The sequence below is a fragment of the Pygocentrus nattereri genome, chromosome 3 (genome assembly GCF_015220715.1).
Source record: "Pygocentrus nattereri isolate fPygNat1 chromosome 3, fPygNat1.pri, whole genome shotgun sequence".
Lineage (NCBI taxonomy): Eukaryota > Metazoa > Chordata > Actinopteri > Characiformes > Serrasalmidae > Pygocentrus > Pygocentrus nattereri.
The window spans coordinates 24,859,860-24,879,963 of record NC_051213.1 but is presented as its reverse complement, the minus strand read 5'-3'; the positions used below and the strand labels follow the sequence as shown (position 1 = coordinate 24,879,963).

General features: G+C 38.4%; 1 protein-coding gene across 1 annotated transcript; it reads left to right on the top strand.

The window, feature by feature from the left end:
* Window positions 1–1,533: 1,533 nt before the first annotated feature.
* Window positions 1,534–13,451, top strand: rragca (Ras-related GTP binding Ca). The gene is made up of 7 exons (XM_017709152.2): window positions 1,534–1,927; window positions 3,326–3,529; window positions 5,710–5,909; window positions 9,546–9,660; window positions 9,898–10,040; window positions 10,619–10,767; window positions 10,975–13,451. The coding sequence occupies exons 1-7, from the start codon at window positions 1,745–1,747 to the stop codon at window positions 11,127–11,129; spliced, it is 1,149 nt and encodes a 382-aa protein (XP_017564641.1). The 5' UTR covers window positions 1,534–1,744; the 3' UTR covers window positions 11,130–13,451.
* The last annotated feature ends 6,653 nt before the right edge of the window (window positions 13,452–20,104 follow it).

Sequence of the window (20,104 nt, the reverse complement as noted above, 5' to 3'; positions counted from 1 at the left end):
CATTACTTGGGGTACAGCTGGGATTCTTTCAGTTCAGTAGTTGACTGAATGGTGATGAGTGTTTGTTATCTGTAGGACTTTGCAGTCATAGGCCTACGCTCTGTAGTAGTGAAGACTGTAATTTCTCATTTTTTTTCACTTTACGTCTGCATGCTTGTAAATATGTAAATAGCTGTAATTGTTGGTGTGTAAATAAAGGTGACAGGGAGAAGAAGAACTCTTGTGAAAGCCCAACTTTTTTCATGTCCTCAGACCATTTGCCTGATGCTTCCCATAAAGTGTGCTCCCTGCTACAGCATACTGCCGGGGTGAGTGACACACTTTATCACACAGTGAATATACAATATAGACCAGTTCACAAAACTTAAACAGACAAAGGAACTACAGGAGTTATACAACATTAATGTTATGCTGGTTGTTATTACTCCTGTCTGCAAAGCAAGAAATACAAGTTATTCTTTTTACTTATGAGCTCCAGATTTTTGTGTTTTGGTCAACTAGTGAGCCTGTGTCTCCTACTGCAGTTTATTTATTACTGCAGTGTTTGAATGATGCTTAGCAAACATCTGTAATAAACAGACATGTTAATACATCATTATGGTTTAGGTCAGTGAATAGCCTAATATGACAAAACACATGCAATGAAAAATGTGTGTGGGGGGGTTAACGTTTAACTTGCTAGCGTGATCTTTTTCTGTTGTATTCAAGTAAACTGCTGTTTCTGGTCCAGAGTGTTTTAATGTGTTAAGACTAAGCAGTAGTAGAAAAATCAATGCGCTTTCAGATTCACTGGTAGATGGTTTTGTAAAAACATGTAAGAAATGTTGAGTGTTCTATGAGAGTGAGTCTCACAGCCATTGTGTGAGAGCTGTCCATAAAGAAACTAGGAGTCTAGTTTTGAGTGGAACTTGATTAGCCTGCACAGCATCTCACCCCTTAAAATAACTGAATGAATTTGTGAGCCAGGCTTTCAGTGCCCGACCTCACCAATGTTCTGTCGGCTGAATGGAAGCAAATTTCCAGCGGCATGATCCAAAATACAGTAGAAAGCCTTCATAGAAGAGTGGAGGCTGTTACAGCGGCAAAGATCAAATACGGTATTTATTGTCTTTTGTTAACGCAGGGTTATAAGGAAGCAGCCCAGTTAACCCAGGTTTGGCCTATACTGAAGCTCAAACGGACAGGACAGTCAGATATCAGCATGTTATTTACAGCATCCATCTTGAACTAAATTGTCATACAACTAATTGACTAACAATGTGCGCTGACAGTGTCCAAGGTTCCCTCATGTACGGTTCTACGGGTTTCACAGGAGAAACTCGTCAACACAACGCTCCCACAAAACCCTTAAGGCGGTGTAGAGGCTCTCGAACAGCAGCCCTGTCAGGTGACTCTAAAGCACATGACTCTGACGGATTTGCCCACCTCCTCCGCCACCTTAATGATTGACGTAGGATTTATCCAATCAACACATGACGATGCGGACTCTCGTCCAATAAGCAAGAAGGGGCGAGACTAAAGTGGTGACTTCGTAACAGTGGGGAACGCTGAGGGACGGAAGACGAGTGTAGCTGATCGACTCTGCGCCCCTCTATTAATAGACATACAGTCATTTTATGCTTATTCACGCTACAGTGGATGCGTACTGAATGTGCAGTAACCGTGTGGTGAAACCAGTGAGTGTAAAGTGAAAAGAGGGTGTTTGTGGGGTGGGGAGAATCGAGCGTCGTCGCGTCGGGTCAAGATGTCGATTCAGTACGAGGAGCCGCCGCTGGCTGATAGCTACGGAGTTGCAGACTCTTTCCCTAAAGACTTCGGCTATGGAGAAGAGGAGGCCGACATCGAGGACAGCCCAGCACCTTCGGATAGCAAGCCGAGAATACTACTCATGGGTTTGCGGAGAAGCGGGAAGTCCTCCATTCAGAAGGTAGGAGGGAAAACGGATATCAGTGTAGGCTAGATTTAGCTTTCTAGACCGAGCCACCGAGCTCGCTAACCTCAAGAACTCACACAAGAAATAAAGGTTTTACATCCAAATTCCAACTTAAAATACGCCGTCTCTAGCGGTATTTCATGAAGAGAAGACAGTGTAGTAGAAGAGGCCTCATCAAAGAAATGATGCATTTAATAGCCGTTTTGCAAGGCTGAAGAAATGATGGTTGATTCAGCATAGAGATGTTAGCTATCTAGCTAGCTAACTGGCTAATACACGCTATCGTACACAAACATTTAGGCTAGCTGAATAACGTCATTCCTCGCGGGGCTTTTCAAAGTGGTTTAACTTCAATGCTAGCAGTTAACTGCAGGTAACTAAAGTTAACATAGCAATTGAAGTTATGTTTGAAGTGCTGAACCTGTCTGCTTTAAGTAGCCAGTATAGTTGATGTTTACACACTTCTTGCATTTAAATCTCCCTTTCGTTTGAAAAGGTAGACGCTGTGCTATATTGTGTAACCTAGGTTACGTTGGGTAGCTAGTTAGTTAGTTTAAAGTTACAGGTAAGTAGCTAGCTAGTTTGGCTAACTTACAAAAGGCATATTAGTATGTACTGTAATATTAGCGGTAGTGTTTTTAAAGCCTTCAGTCTGTCCGCTGTTTATCCTGTCATTACTGTTTACATACTCTTCACATTTAGGTCTACTGAGAGATGAGTTCCTACCACACTGCATTCTCAAGGACTTTGATGATGCTAGTGTAAGCCAGGGACTTCAGTTTCTATAACTTAGAAGAACATTAAGGTTGTTGTAACTGGTATTTTAAGTGATAAAATCTTGGTGCATTTTGCATATTGCACTAAATACATTTCTAAGGCCGCTCATTTCAAGGATTCAAGGAGATTTTATTGTCATTCGCATCACATGGTACATTAGGTGGAATGAAATTAAGATCTCATGGTCCAGTTTACACCCAAGAGCTGTTATTAAAATAGATAAATATAAGCAAATAGCTACAAAAAAACACAAAATAGAAAAGTACACCAGAGAGGGAGAGTAGGAGAGTAGGCAGTTTGCAGCAATATGAAGTCCAGAGTGCAAGTTTGCTATAGCAGCATGATATTGAATTAGAGCAGTGGATAAAGGTAAAATTTGATTGTCAAGGGAGGGAATTAAACCAAGTTTATGCTATGCTAATTTAAATAATGCTATTTGTGTCTTTGTACTAGATTTCCCAATTTAATGATTATCTGTTATTTTTAATCAGTAGGAAACTAACCACAGGGAGATGAATCTACTCAAAAGTAGACAGCAGCTTTGTGAATCTGATTGAATTAAACTGCTGTAATATGAAACCCAGTCATTTAAATCAGTACCCTGTCTCTCACTAGGTGGTGTTTCATAAGATGTCCCCCAATGAGACCCTGTTTCTGGAGAGCACAAACAAAATATACAAGGATGACATCTCCAGCAGCTCCTTTGTCAACTTCCAGATCTGGGATTTCCCAGGCCAAGTGGACTTCTTTGATCCCACCTTTGATTATGAGATGATCTTCAGAGGAACTGGAGCCTTGATATTTGTTATTGATGCACAGGTAAAACAACAATATTGTGCCAAAATGTGGCACTTTAAATGATGTGCAATGAAAACATTGGCGTGCTATTGTGGATCTGCTGACTCATCGTGACTTTTGTTCTGCTTTTCTATTGATTACTGCGTGCTTTCAGACAGAAAGTGCCCTCATGAATCGCTTGCATTGTTTTAAACAAATGAAAAGATTTTATTAAATAATTTCACAAGATAAGAGATCTCCAGGTGAGGATGAGTTTCCAAGGAATAAGATTTCCAAAAATATTGTAGTGTTCAGATCGTTTTAACTAATGAAAAAATAATGACAGTGACAGTTGCACTCATTTTACCATATTACATATAGTGATTCATGATAGGTTTTTGGTGTAGCTCTGGTGGTACTTGAAACCGCTATTTGCTAATAGTTGCTATACAGCTAGCAAATCCATCAGGCAGTACATTTGATTTGCATAAACACTTCGTATTTGTAAGTGCATGACAAAAGTTTGTTCCGCAGGTACCACAGGACTGTTTTCTCCATTTTCTCTTTCTCTCTCTCTCTCTCTCTCTCTCTCTCTCACACACACACACACACACACACACATTCACATTCTGTTTTAAATAACCAGTGTGAATAAATGCTTTCATTGTGAGGCTTTGAAGTAGGTAAAAGATCTCAGCGTTTTAGGTGTAGCTTGTCTTGTGTTAAAAGCCACAATTAGGAAGTTGTGAAGCCATTCTGGTTACACAAGAAGACTGTTATCTTTCCTTTGACACTTTTTCAGGTAACTCAAAAATATAATGAAATTCCACTTAAACCAAATCACAGCTTGGACCAATTTCATATTAAATAAAACATTATTTCCCTATGTGGCTAAAGTTAAAGTTTGAAGTTTGCTCTTTTAATTTAGTTTTTAGTGCTGGAACTACAGGTGTAATGTAGCTAATAAGGACTGGAATCCTAAAGCCTATTAATTAGTTTTGTGCTAACAGCATGACTAAGTCATCGCGTAATAATATCACACTAGTCATCACACTAATAATAGACAAGCTTGGTATGGTGTCTAACAGAATAAGATGATCATTTTTAGCTTTAGGAGGCAAGTTTTTTTTTTTTTTAGTTATGTTTTATTTCTTAATTTTTTGTTAATGTTTTGTCTTTTTTTTTTTCCAGCAACAGTTTACACGGTGCCATACTGTGAGCATAAAGTATAAGTATTCTTTACTTGTTTATTTTATTTATTTGTTTATTTACAAGCAATTACTTTAAGGCAGCAGTTCCCTCCTAGTTCCCAGTAAACATGTTTGCTTCTCCAAGAAATCCTGGGTCATTTCAAGCATGGATACGTGAAGCTGAGACATGTGACACAGCTTCTGTGCCATTCTCTTTATTCGAGCTGGTTTCACAATGGATATTTAATTGCTTAATTCACAGCTCCCCAAATCTATCAGATAAGCCATTACAAATCCAACTTATGGCATTCTCAGAAACAAGATATTTTCTCTCTCTCTCTCTCACACACACACACACACACACACACACACACACACACACACACACACACACACACACACACACGCCCACATCCCAGTATGAAGATCTGTAAATTTCTGGTCTTATGAAAAAAATATGGGATTTCTTCGCTAAAGAAACCTTTTATGTGCCTTATGTTAGTGACAAACATTTTTCCTTTTTTCAAGCCCTCTCAATCTGCTTGCACTGAAAATATATGTTTCTACTGCTGTATTAACAAGAAAAAGGTCATTTTTGTGTACTAAAAAGTTATTGTTTAGCTACTGTTATCAAACAAAATTCTTCAGTTAATAAAAGGCTAACCATCCACAGTCATATTACAGATTACAGGTAACCTTTAGATCATGCTATGTAATGTATAGTTTGTCAACATTATAAGACAATGTAAATTATGATTCAAAGAAGCAAGTTGTTACATTGTCCCTGAGTAGGCTGCTGGTACACTCTTCAATATTGCTCATTTTTCTTTGATTGTTTTGCTAGTCATGCTGGTTGCACTGAAATGCTGGGCGCTTAGGTACCCTCCATAGGTATGGGGTCAATGGAGGTGCTGCACACTTACAAGATTTTGTGTTTTGTGCTCCCATCAATCATAATCTCTGCATGAATAAGCGAAAAATATGATTATGCATTCTTCTTCTGTATTTTTTTTTTTTTTTTTGTCCTTGTAGGATGACTATGTGGAGGCTCTTGGCAGACTTCACCTCACAGTGTCTCGGGCTTACAGAGTCAACCCTGAAATCAACTTTGAAGTGTTCATCCATAAAGTGGATGGCCTATCAGATGACCACAAGATAGAGACTCAGAGGGATATTCACCAGCGAGCTAATGATGACCTAGCTGATGCCAGTCTGGAGAAACTGCATCTTAGGTAGGCTTTTTTTTTTAAGCTGGAATGCAGAAAGGCAGTTTCCTTCAGTTTAAACTGGGAGGAAGGCTACTTTAGAATAATCTTTGGTAGCATATTTGTGTTCTTGTGCATTGCGACAAATGAAACCCTCTCAATTACTAAGCTATGAAATGTCTTCACAAAAGGAGTTACTGTTGCTTTTTCACCATAGCCTCACAAGCATGCAGTTGTCCTTGTAATACAGACTTTTGCAATATTAATCAGGTTATAAAACATGTAACGCAAGCTAAACAGAGCAGCCATTACATAAATTCACAAATCACAAAAATTCTCTTGGATTTATTCTCTAAAAGTGTGTGTGTGTGTGTGTGTGTGTGTGTGTGTATGTATATATATATATATATATATATATATAGATTCACAATATAATGTTACTTGGATCAGTAGAAATACCATTCTTTGCAATATTCAAGCGCACATGTAAGACTTGTTGTGACTTATTTAGTCCTAAACTCTGCATGTACTTTTGCTATTCACAGCTAAACATGTTGCATGTTGCACACCAGTGGCGTTGGCACAAATTAATTATTAATTATTGGGTAATGAAAAAGTGGGTGGGACAACTTGGTAGATAAAACTTCCATACCCGCTACGTCCTGCGTCTCCGCTATGTCCTGTGTCTCCGTTACATCGGGCCATAGCCTGTTGTTTACTGCAGGGTTGTCATCATTCTACCTATTCAGGCTTTCCACAGGATTTTGCAGTATATCTGTGAGAGTTTGTGCCCATTCATTCATCCCATTTGTGAGGTCAGGCACTGATTTTGGTCAAGAAAGCCTCACTCACAATCAGCATTCCTATTCATCTGTAAGGTATTCGGTGAGGTTGAGATCGGGGCTCTGTGCAGCCCATTAGAGGTCCACTACACCAAACTTGTCACACCATGCTTTAATGGTTTTCACTTTGTGCAGCAGTCATGTTGGAACAGGAAAGAGTCTTCCCTAAGCTGTTGCCACAAAGTTGGAAGCATATAATTGTCTGAAATGTCTTTGTATTCAGCAGCATGAACACTACCCTTCACTGGAACTAAGAGGCCAATCCCAAACCATAAAAGCCAGAGACCATTATCCCACCATCCCCAAAAATTTTCTTTTTACGTAGTGCTCAGCTTGCCTAACAAACCCACATTCATCTATCAAACTGGCAGATTGTGAAGTGTGGTTTTATCACTCCAGAGGACATGTTTCTATTGCTCAGGATTCCAGTGGCATCATGTTATACACCACTCCGTTTGATGCTTGGCATTGCACATACTGATCTGCTCAAAGCGGCTACTCGCCCATGGAGACCTATTTCATGAAGCTCTTAACCAAGAATTCTTGTGCTTATGTTGCTCACAGAGGTAGCTTGGAACTTACTCTGAGGCAGTTGTTTATGGCGATTGCATAAATGTGCTTAATTTTTATACACCTCTTGACAATGAGTGTGGCTTAAACACCTGAGTTCCATTATTAAGAGAAGTTCTCAGCATACATTTTACCATTTTACCATACATGCCAACCACTGCAGGCATGATGACTTGATGCATTTATGTAGATGTTTGCTTGGGCTTTTTGACAGTGCATTTTGGCTTTTGTTGCTAGTTGAAAAGCACTGTAAGTACCAAATTCGCAGACCCTTGACTACATTGACACTAAGAAAATTCATTTTTTGGCTTTGGATGGGTACAGAAAGACATACTGTACTCTGTTAGGGACGGTTATCTTTTACACATCTTCAAAGTGCATCTTTCAACCAGCTGGAGCTACAAATTCAAACACTGGTGCACATAAAACGACTTGAAGCAACGGATATTAACGGTTGCTAAGCTGCATATCTTGTTGGAGGTGTATGGATGTGGGAGATGTATGATTAGGTCAATCATCATTTTCTGGGGGTATTAAGGAGGTGCTGAATGATGGTTCATGAAACGAAGCAACTTATGACTGTTAAGCAAAGCAACTTCAGTCTGCTGAATGCTGTGATAGATTACGCTGTCCTGTGAGAGAGATTTCACACAAAGATGGAAATATTTATCACATGGTTAGCTTATACAAGGACACTAAGCAGCTTGTTTTTGATTTAGTATCACTGTAAAAGCAGCTCTGTAGCATACGTAACACGGTTCAGAAATTGCGTATTTGAGGCCCCCTGAAGAAAAGGGAGGGGTACCATTCCTACCTGATCAGCACTGCCACATATGCTTAGTCATTGCTAAGCATTGACAGGGAGAGCCCTCAGTAATAACTAGGGTTGGCTGTTAGGATTTTATGGATGGCCAATACTACTTATTGATGTGATAATTTTTTTTTTTTTTTATACTTTTATTGATACAACTCTCCATAATTTGGTACAAAAACAAAGTTATGCTAAGCTAGCTACTGAATTTTATTTCTGTACACGCTCAGCTTAATATTACTATTTCCCCAGCCACTTTGAGAAGCAAACATGCTGCGCTGCTTCAGATGTCTAATGTTGTTTGCTAATTTGTAAGTGTTCCTTGAGGTAGTTGGTGTTGCCACCTTTACATGCAACTCTGCTTTACCTGTATTGCATTTAGCTACATTGTCACTAAATGAAGTAAAGTAAGCACCTTACCCTTTTTACCATGATGCAGAGAACAGAATGACACTCAAAATGCATTCAAAATGGTTAAAGTATTCGGAGACATGCAAACACTTGTCGTGCTTTCAGATCACCCCTCCTGCTGACCAATCTAACACCTACCATTTGAAAAGGCCTTCCATGTAGAATGAATTAACGTTTCATAAATATTAATAGTGGCATCATTTGTCCAAAAGCTTAAAAATATTTCAGTACTGAAAATTCAGAAGCCAGTACCAATTTAGTACTGTTTTTTTTATCTCCATCCCTAGAAGCATAACTTGTTCAGTGTGCCCATAATAATTTCAGAGAAATAAAATAAAAAAGCAAATCGGAGATTGTGCCTCTCTGTGTGATTGGCTTTACACATTATTTGTTCAAAATGTTTCACTGGGGCTGCTCAAACTGTATAATCAAAAGGCAGGTCTCCTGCATGCCATTTTCTTACCTCCCTTTGAAGGGTGTTGTTTTATTTGTTCATGTAACAATTGATTTATGGGCATATTAGTCAGGTCAGAGTATATGAGAGTTTATGGCTTTGTAGTTCGATGAGATGTGTTTTACCAACAGAATTCTCTCTGCTAGTTTTATAATGCCTAATTCTTTGACCTCATGGCTTGCTTGGTGACTGGTTTCACTTGGCTGCTGAGGTGCAGGTGATGTGTATTAACTCCATCCGTTTTTGGTTTTCTCCTCACTTCCACCTTCATATTTTTGTCTTTTTAAAAATAGTTACATGTCTGCACTTGTTTACATAGACTTATGTTGTGTCTTTCTGTAGATGTCCTTGTTTTACTACAAGATTTCTGCCATAGTATTTTTTTTTACAAGCTTGCTGTTTTAAGGGTTCTAGGGAATTCAGTGTGGACAGTCTAACTGTGTGCTGCATGTGTGACATAACGTTAAAGTCTTTATTGTTTGTTCTGTTAACTGTAATTGACGTCTTAATAAAAATATGATCTGCATTTTGAATATCACTGCTTTTCACTACACATTTTTTCCTCTGTTTTGCAGCTTCTATTTGACGAGTATCTATGACCACTCTATATTTGAGGCCTTCAGTAAAGTGGTGCAAAAGCTCATCCCTCAGTTGCCCACTCTGGAAAACCTGCTCAACATCTTTATTTCTGTATGTGTTTTGACTCCACCTCCACAAAGCCTTTAATTACTTTAAAGTTGTTTATCCAAATATGTCTTGTTTTAATATTTACTTTTCAGTTTATCATTACACCTATGTTAATGCGAGGTTTAAACATGCAGGGTGATCTTCTGGTAATTGTTGCCCGTTTTTCCTCTGTGTCTGAAATATAAGCATTTTTAATTTCTTTCTCTTCCCTTCACTACTTTGTTTTGTCTCCATTAACAGAATTCAGGAATTGAGAAAGCCTTTCTGTTTGATGTGGTTAGTAAGATCTACATAGCCACAGACAGTTCGCCAGTGGACATGCAATCCTATGAGCTATGCTGTGATATGATCGATGTCGTGATTGACGTGTCGTGTATCTATGGGTAAGACTACACTCAACATCAGTATCTCTGTAAACACTTTGCACAAATTCATATTTTGTTTGGGCTTTGTTTTTAGCTTGCTGTATGCTTATAAGTACCTGAGCATATGTAAATAAATATAAATGTGTGTTTCCATCTAAGCAACATTCTAACTAATTCCTCTATTTTATGTCTAATACTGTAACAGCTTTAGGTATAATTAAGCAGTGGGTGATCTTGCAAAAATATCGTCATGATGATGCTTTTCATGATACACAACATGCATCACATTATTTAGTTTTTCTTAGGTTTTGAAAAAGATTGAAGAGAAAAAAAACACATCAGTGGTCATGAACTATGAAAAAGTATGAGTGCAATTATTTTTATCCAACATTTAGCTTAATGAGCTATTCTAAGCCAGTTAAACAGGAATATATTTGTGCTGCAATGACAGTTTATTTTGATAACAATAAATATCATTTGCCCTCCCCAATATAAGTAAAAGTTTAGTTTCATTATCCCTCCAACATGTAATACATTGTTTGTTAGGTAGGATCTGTGATGCTGATGTCAGACAGATTTGTGTTTTGGTTGTACAGACTGAAGGAAGATGGCAGTGGCAGTGCATATGATAAGGAGTCAATGGCCATAATTAAACTTAATAACACCACCGTCCTCTATTTGAAAGAGGTCACAAAGTTCCTTGCCCTCGTCTGTATTCTTAGAGAAGAGAGCTTCGAGCGCAAAGGTATGGTATGCCACAGTAAAAAAAAATGCGTTTTTTTCAACATTTATTTCCTTGATTTTTGTAGGTGTCTTAAATGTTAACTGATTTAGATTGTTTTGCTGCTGTTTCACTCCCCATTTGAACTTTTAGAATTCTACTGCAAATTCTATATGTTGTCTTCAGTGTTCAAGAAAATACTCACCACTCTTTGCTCCCTTTGCACTACAGGCTTGATAGACTACAATTTCCACTGTTTTCGGAAAGCAATTCATGAGGTATTTGAGGTGGGACTGTCTACACCAAGGATGGGTCTGCAGGCAGCTGGCACGCCATGCATGATGAAGACAGTCGCCCTGAATGGCACCCCCAGGAGCACTGTGTAAGAGTCAGCAGCTACAGAGTGGAGGAGGTAAAGAATAGAGAGGAAATGGGAGTCAGTGAAACACAGAAGGACAATAAATGGGAGGCATACTACCATGCCAGCCATTCTCTCTGCTCCCAAAAGCCTTATACACAGAGCAAGGGACTCTAAAGCCACCGAAAGAAAACATGCAGCACTGGGGCAGGTGCTGCAGCATAACCGGGGAAAGCTTGCTAAGCTACAATAGGACGAAAGGGAAGAGGCACAAAAAAGAAAGTTTGATTGCTCTCTTTGTGTGACTAAAAGGCATTAACAAACTGTTCAAGAATAATAAGAGATTGCAAACGAGTAACAAGACATGCAAGTCCCCACAGGGAGGGGAAAGCACCTCGGCACACTCGGCACGAAACCTACACACCAACAAAAGCTGTACTGTTCTGCTCTTGGCCACAAAAGGTGATCATACAATGAATCCCTGGTTTAATCCTCAACAAGTAGTCTTGGAAGACACTGTGTAATAATACTAGGTATTGTGCACCTTTCTGAGGACTACTATGGCCAAGTATACACAACACTTGTGAAGCCTTATATAGAGGTGACTTGCCTGATGCAAGTAACTGCTTACAACATAATCATGTTTCCCTAGCTGTTTCTTTTTTTAAGGTTTTACAAGGAGAGTGAAAAGGGATTGGAGTGTATTGTTCAGTTTGTTTATGTATGAGTGGTGCGCACGCGTGTGTGTGTGTGTCCTCTCCTGCCGATTCAGGCTTATGGCTCACAAAAATGTGACCTCACACAGGGCTGCACAGGTGTATGTAGGTGAGTTTGGTTTTGTTTTTGTTTCTTTTGGAGTTATGATTGTAATTATTCATTCAAATGAACAGTTATTAATGCCACAGTGTGCTTCAAAGAAATCCTCACAATTTATCAGGCCAGGAGGGCTGATTTCTCAGAAAGGTCACAGAACACTCAGTGGGAACATTTATGTTGTCAGTGCACTCACTGAAAAATGCTTGTGTCATTTGATGAGTAGTGCTGTTTATAACTAATAGTGTTTGATTTTGATGCAGCAGACCCGTCGCTAAATCCTAAATGGAATGCATTCATTGCTGTGTTTTACAATGACTTAATTAGAGGCCAAACTTGATAGTATGTGATTGTGCAGCCCTACCTTACTCTCACATTGAGAATGTGCTGAGTGTTGCAAAACAGTGAAATAGTTGTACAGTTAAGCTGTAGGACACTGTGATTGCACTCACTTCTGTTAGTCGCGTAGTCTGAGACTCCAGTCAAGTTACCACATCCATGGCATGTGGCCCTTTGAGTCAGAATGACCTTTGAAAAAGTACATTCCGGTTATGTGGTGCCAACATCTTAACACTTTCATGTTCACTTTCACTCTCGCCACAAAATTAATGTTTTGTTTGACTTTGACATCAAACATGAAAATGTAATTACACAGATTACAGGATTCCACTTTATGCCCAATATAATACTCATTCCAGGCATGTGTACAGAATGTTAATTTGTCTTGCAATCAGCATAACATTTCTTATTGAATAATGCACTAACTCGGTATAAATGAAATTGGAGAAAGAACACAACCAAATCTCTCATTCTGATTATTACTAGGGTGATTCTCTAGGTTTCCTGTGATTCTCGCATCTCAGACTGCATATAAGATTACGTCTATCTTTTATGTTCTGCCAAAGATGTTACCATTCACAAAAAATAAAACGTACACACCTGAAAAAAATGACTTTTCTTTTACTGCATCTACTTTTCCAATGTCCAGGGAGTATGCAAATCAAAGTGCTAGAAGTTAAATGAAGACTTTATGAAAAACATTAGTTACTGGGTTATCACACTTGACTTTAATTTAAAGGAGGGTGCATAGTCAGAGTTGATTGCTGATTATGATTAGAATATTATTCTTGTGAAGATTTTTTGTGAATTTTGATGTTTTAAGTTTGCCAATGATTGACTAAACAGTAATGGACGATGATGTGAGTAACTCAGTAAGAGTATTTATATCATCAAAAATATCTACATCTTAAAAGCTGGTGAGCCATACAGGTGTTGCATCTCCGAATGTGAACCGGGACCTGATCTCTGAAAAGTTTTTTGCTGAAAAATTCTCTAGCGATGCACTGCTGTGGGAACTGGCCCAACACCAGTATCCAATGTTTGTTTCTGTATGTATTTGCCAATGCTGCTATATTAAGATTAATTAACTGAAGAAACTTGTACTAAACCTATCTGGATTAGCATGGCAGAGAAATGAAATATTTCTGTAGGGCTGCAAATAAAATGGTTTTAGGACAGAAGTCCATCACTGCCTGAACATTCTGATCTTCTGAAGTATCATAAATGCATCAAATGTCACACATCAGTTTGAAATACTGTTCAAATCTGTCTGATGCCACTCTTTTATTTTTCAGTCAAATACCAACTGATACCAATATGCTTGTGTTATCACTGTACATTGCTAAAATTCTCACATTGCCTAGTATGTCAATCACTCTACTAATGCACCTGGACAAACTTGAATGCAGGCAGTTTATGTGGATCCACTCCTGTGTAAAAAAAACAAAAAAACAAAACAAAACAAAAAAAAACCCCTAATGGATGGTGTAGTGTATGTGTATACAGTGAAAAAGGATAAACTGAGGAGACAGTTCTTCCCCTGGAGAGCCTGACTTTACATCAGTCTGGTGATTTAGAGTAGAATTGGCTCTCCTGAGCTGAGGAAACTTCTTCTTCTTCTTACAACTGTACTGATCCTATATTGTTAAACAAGTTAGTTAAGCAATGTTAGCCTGGCATTTGGATCATAAGATACAGAAAAGCCTTGCAGCTATTATGAAAAGCAGTAAATGCTGTTAAATTCCATTTCAGTGCAGTTTAGTTGCAGCAAAACAGTGATAGAATTTTATCCACTTCATTAAGCTGCTAATTTCTGGTAAATATTCAGCAATAATCCTTTAAATGGCTTCCTGCTGCACTTGAATCGCATGCTGTTTCAACGCAAATTTTCTGGCCTGTCAGGAGAAATGATTGGCTTAGAAGGACTGGCTAATTTCTTACTAAAGGATTGGAATGAAATAGTTGAATTCAACTGTCAAAATGTTAGGTATAAGAGGAGATTTCTGTCCTGATTTTTATTTATTTATTTTTTTTATAGTCATTTTGTGTATATGTAGATGATGGCACATGTGATGTGATTATGCCATCCTTGATGATGATTCCTAGACAGTCTCATTCACCTCTGTCTATCACAAACACTCAATATGTCTCAATACTGTTTTTCTTCAATATGTTTGGGGCCCTCATGTTTTGAAACTGTCCATGTCATTGCTTTGCCTAATAGTGGGGCAGGGAGGAGGACTAGCTCACTGCCAAACTGTTTGTTAAAACCACAACATTCCTTGAGTGACACCAGCAACCACATTCATGGCTCACATCCTACATGGATTGAAATTTCATGCGCTTGGTCTGTTCTCTCCTACAGTTAACACTTTCTCTAATTTAAAAATGCGTACAGGTCATGTTCTTTACATTCAGCAACGTTCAAATCAAAGTCCTCTATTACTTCAGCTGTCTCCATGCATCAAGCAAATTTCTCACTGCAAGTAAATTATGCTACTAATGTACAGACAGGTTTCTATGGTTTAGTTATCAAATTCTGTCTTTGACATTTGTAAAGTTAAAAAAGTGTTCTTGAAAATGTCATTTGTGATCTAAAACTGCAACCACTGCAGCTTTTAGTCATGTAAAAATGGACCATAATCCCGGTAACAACATCTCTCTATTAAAACGTTTATTTTGTGGTTCGGATTTAGAGATCATTTTGAATGGCTGAAATGCTGTTTTAAAATAATTAAAAGTAAATGAAAAATAATGGCCCACAAAGCCTTTATTTTAGAGATGCTCTGATGTGGGAATTGTGGGCCAGTACCTATGTCTATTTTTCTATGTACCTATCTATTAATGTCGATGCTGATGCACCTTCATAAAATATACAAACTGGGTCTACATCTGGCTGGGCTACTAATATGGAGAAATGAAAGAGATTTCTATAGGCCTACAAATGTATTTTGTACATTGCTGACTTTTCAGCACAGTGGCCCAACGTGACCTGAATGTTCTGCACTTCCTACAGTAAATACATTTGACATTCTGATTCCGATGTCATTGTGCATCCCTAAATTTATTTTGTGTAATTTTATGCAAACTGCTCAATTTTTTTCAGAATTTTGTAAATGTAAACACACATGTTGTTTATACACTTAATAGAGGAATTGAACAATAAGTCAAGAACACTAAGACAAAAAAACGACAGGCTGAAATATGAGTATTAGTAAGGCTGCAAGAAAGAAATACAAACTCTCACTCAATAATCTAGTTGAAGTCTCACTCTTCAATCACTAGGTGGTGCTAGTGCTCATGATTTGGACCTCGGTGATTCACTGTGTAGCCCAGGGTTCTACCCAGTGTCTGTGTTGGCAGACATGCAAATGAAATGTTAACATCACACAGTTGTACAATGGGGGGTAGGGGATCAGCATGATGTACAACTGTAATTTGGCTGAATAGCAGTCCTTGAAATTGCCTTGCTTTATCAAAACTGATGCCGCAGTTTCCATTCCCTTTACTCGCAGGCATTAATGACCAATGGCTAATAACTGAAAATACTCACTGCCTCTTTGCTTTGTCTGAGTGGGTTATTAGCGCACACTTATTTTTGTAGATCCAAAAATGTTCTGTTATAAATGAGGCCATGACGCTATTTGAGGCACAGTCTGGATGCAATGAAACTGATGTTTATCCACTTCATTTAGCTACTGATTTTTGGTAGCTATTCAGCAGTAGTTCTCTAAATGGGATCTTTTTACTTTCTTCTCAAGGCTCTTTATCCTGGTTTTAAACATCACAATAAATAAACACATTAGTATAAATATTTTGCAACTGCTGTGGTTCTGATGGAGTTTCAGTTATGGCCAGAGTGAGTCTGCATTGTGTCTCTCTCTCACAAATACAAAAAGGAGAAGAGCAAAAACTTGTCTAAAGGTTTATCTTGTCTAAAAGTTTTTTTTAAGATCTGCCTGATCTGCTATTGTTTTTTCATATTTTATACTCTTATTAGTATTAAATTTTATAGGCTGAGCCTGAGTTTCTAAATGCTTGTTGGAGTGAATGTGTAGTTCTAAAAAATAACTTTTAATTGGTATAGAACCTTTTATGGAACCTTTTATATGATGTGTAGGTTCTTTAAACCTTTAGAAAGATTGTTCACACTTGTACTTATTTACAAAAATTCTTTATGGACCCAAAGGCGGTTCTTTAATGGCACCACTCCAAGCAACTTTTTTCAGCCCTTTTATTTTTCAGAGTGTACAATAAATGTGTAATTGTAGGTGTTTTATTATAATTATTCTTATTTCTTATTTTTTTCCTATGCATATGTCTGTTTTGCATTGGTTATTTAAAGAACCATAAATTGAGAGGTTCTTTAGGGTTCTAAGTCTTTCTTTCTTTCTTTCTTTCTTTTCTTAGCAGCTGTATTTTTAAGAATGTTAGAGCCTGTTCGTTTGCTTTGCTGTCCTCCATAGTGGCTTACACAACACTTTTAATAGTTGATTGCAAGGCCAACAGCCACCCTCTGTGTAGGACAGCAAGGAGACAAAAGAAAAAGATAGAAGGATGAGAGGGTTAAACAGAAAAAAAGACAGACAGACAGAGAAAAAGAGAAAGAAAGGAACGCAGCGGTGGCTTGTATTTTTGTGGGGGGCCATCAGAGCGTGTCAAGCTGGGGTAGCCAGCCAGCAGTCAGCTAATGGGCAGTGCAGGAGTGACTGTGACTAAAGGAGCAGCGACAGATGCCATTATCTCAGTCTCATGCAGATCCTGCGCAGGATACAGGACGGCGCAGTCGAGCCCTTGGATAGCCTCAGCTTCTGAGGGAGTCGTGTGTGTGTGTGTGTGTGTGTGTGTGTTCCCCCATGCTTGCTTAAACTTAATGGAACACGATGGAGAAGGATCGGATAATCGCTAGTGCTAGGATGTCCTGTTCCTCTTGTCTGAGCCCCTCCACACTCCGCAGCCCCGTGTGAGGCTGTCTGAGTGTGTGTGAGCGTGTTTCAGCCAGAGGCGTGGGGTTCCACTCACCCGTTTCTCATTGGCTATTCACAGGGATCATGAAAAACATATTGCATGCTCTTCGCTCTCATCAGACCCGGCTTTAAAATATGCTGTTCTCGCTTCACTAGGGATGTTCTGGTCATTGGGAGGACTAAAGTGAGGGGCCGTGGAGTGTGTGTTGGAGTGCAGAGGGCTTAGGCAGAACGTGAGTCGTTAGGCAGCACTTTTGTGGGCGGAACAAATGCGAACCATGCTCGGCGTGGTGCAGCCATGTGGGACGGTGATATGTACTTTGGCGATGGCTGTTGACAGTGGATTGTCACCCTTCAAGTCATTTGCCAGGCTCAAGTCAGACGTGAAGCTGCCAAGCCTCTGAGAGAAGGGAGGAGGGGTGGGATAGAGGAGGTGTGTGTTTGTACGTGTGTCTTTTCCCTTTGCTGAATATAAGGCAATTTATCTCATTTGTCATTATCTTTTTTTCTGCTTTTATTTGCCCCAGTGTATGTCCCCTGTCTGTCTAAAACATACATCAGTTATTTGTTCTCTTTGTTCACTTTTTCTAAAACTGAAGGAGCCAAAAAGGTTGTTTAGAGCTGTAGAATAACAGCGTTTGCTTCCCTAAAGAATCATTTTTGTAAATGAGTACAGGTGAGAAGAACCTTTCTTTTAAAGAGCTTAGAAAAACTGTAAACATTGTGCACCAAGTAAAGGACTTTATTAGAGGACTTATTAGAACCATTTAATGAGTGTTGAGTGTTGGTGAGCCGTTGAAAGCACTATAGAGAGAAATAACTTTATATATCTATAACTTTCCTAATAACTTAAATAACATAATATAACTTTATAATGTAAATGACTTTCCTATAAAATGTTTCTTTATTTGTTTTATCTCTATGCTTTAGTGTATTTTAAGTGTTTTATTAACAGCTCTGAACCATTAAGACATTCTAGGCCATCACAGAAGGCCCAAAAATATGATTTGAATATAAATGAACCCTATAAAATGTCATCAAATGCATTCATTAATTAATAAAGTCACTCCTGGTTACATTTTGCAATCATCATAATGTTTCATCTTTTGTGATTTCATTTGTAATACATGGATAATTACAAAAGAGTGGAAACCCTCCAATCAAGACTTTACCTAAGGCTTGTTTTGGCTTAGGATGTCTTTGGCTGGACTGATAACAAAGGCTCTTCAGCCATATTGGAGCAGTCTCTCATGTAGTGGGCAGAGTGCTCACGTTCCTAAGAATTCTAATAAATTAATACCTGCTCTGAAAGAAGAAGAAAAAAAAAAAAAAAAAATCTATCTTTGGAGTCCTAAGGCAAATAATTGTATTTGTTTTAATTCCAAAATATGGACAGACTAGAGAGAATACCAACCTTCATGAGTTTATAACAAGCCTGAATTTGGCAAGTGACCCTCTGCTGTCCAGTTTATGTGTGTTTTTTATATTATGTCAACTGCATTTTGTGTTATTGCATGTGACACAACTTGAAAGTCATTTTAGTATGTTAGTATGAAAGTATGTTTTCTGTTCTGCTTAAAGTTATGAGTGATTTTGACACCTAGGTGCAGCTACAGAATACGGTTTCTCACTGTGTGCAATAGTGAAGACAACATATGCATTGAAATGAAGTGCATCACAACCATGCACACATGGATTTCTATTTGCAGTATTGATTACCTTAAGGCATGTCCTCCTGCCCAGCTACACTTCAGAGGACACTGGATGGGATTCTGCAGGCTGAAAAAAGTGTTCAACTTTTTAGTTGTGCTAAATTAATGCAGAGTTGATCTTCAGTGCATGGAAAAAGTACACTGGCACTCTGAAATATTACAAATCAGTACACATTTATGAGAAATGGAATAGAGTGGCACAGATAGCCTCCTTGTCCAAAGACTGTTTGCTTATGGATATGTTCTAAGCAGATAGGGAAAGGACAAGCTTGATAGGATGTTGGAAGTCCTAATTGTAGTACAGAGATGCTGCATAACATTGAGTCTCTGGTTTAAAATGTTACATTATCAAGCTGTACAGTGTTGTAGTGAATAGAATTTAGGCACTTTTCATGACAGAATTGACCCCTTTGCTTACATTAGTAGTTACACAACAAGAAGCACTTCCTAACAGTGTGATCTTTCAAATGAGTATTAAAGAAACACCATTTGAAATTAGCTGCGCACTCTAAACTTAGATATGCAGACAAAAAAGGAGTTGTGAGCTGCAGTTTCTCATCAGGAAAAAATTTATTTTTGCCAAAGCTTGTCCTGTGAAAGAATGAGTTTCTGGGAAGGGCTTGGGCAGATTGATTAGCTGATTAGTTGGATCAAGAACGAGAACAGGAAAACAATCAAATATGCAGAGCTACTCCAGGATCAAAGCTGGAAATACTAAGAAGTCGAATAAGCAAGGCTTTATGCCTAAGCACAACAAATGTTTGTTGCAGGTTGCTAATGTGAGCATTCCCTCTACAGGTAAAGCTTTAGCATGAGAGCCACTTCATAAGTCTCATGCTGTCATCAGAATGGAGAGGCTCATTACAACTTGACTCACAGTGGCCTAAGCTAAGGCCTGTGTGTGATCTGTGTTAAAGAAGCACATATGCATTTTGATATAATACATTTTTCTACCATCATGTTATAGTGTGATCAGCCACTTTTTAAATATTTTTGACATTTTCCAGCTGGAAAGTTTTGTAATAATGGAGAGTTCTCCATAGACTGTCCTTTAGTTTACTTTCAGACTAGCCAGAAGGGGCTGGATGTCACTAAGGTTTTGTTTCATTTATCGCATTTTAGCAGACACTCTTGTGCAAGGTGGTGTTAGTAGTCTAACACTATAGAAGTCA

Bases quoted from the DNA above. Each gene is read 5' to 3' on its own strand.
- rragca (XM_017709152.2), top strand. From the start codon at position 1,745: ATGTCGATTCAGTACGAGGAGCCGCCGCTGGCTGATAGCTACGGAGTT. The intron at 9,661-9,897 runs GTATGTGTTTTG...CTCCATTAACAG, and splicing joins TGCTCAACATCTTTATTTCT to AATTCAGGAATTGAGAAAGC. The intron at 10,041-10,618 runs GTAAGACTACAC...TTGGTTGTACAG, and splicing joins GACGTGTCGTGTATCTATGG to ACTGAAGGAAGATGGCAGTG.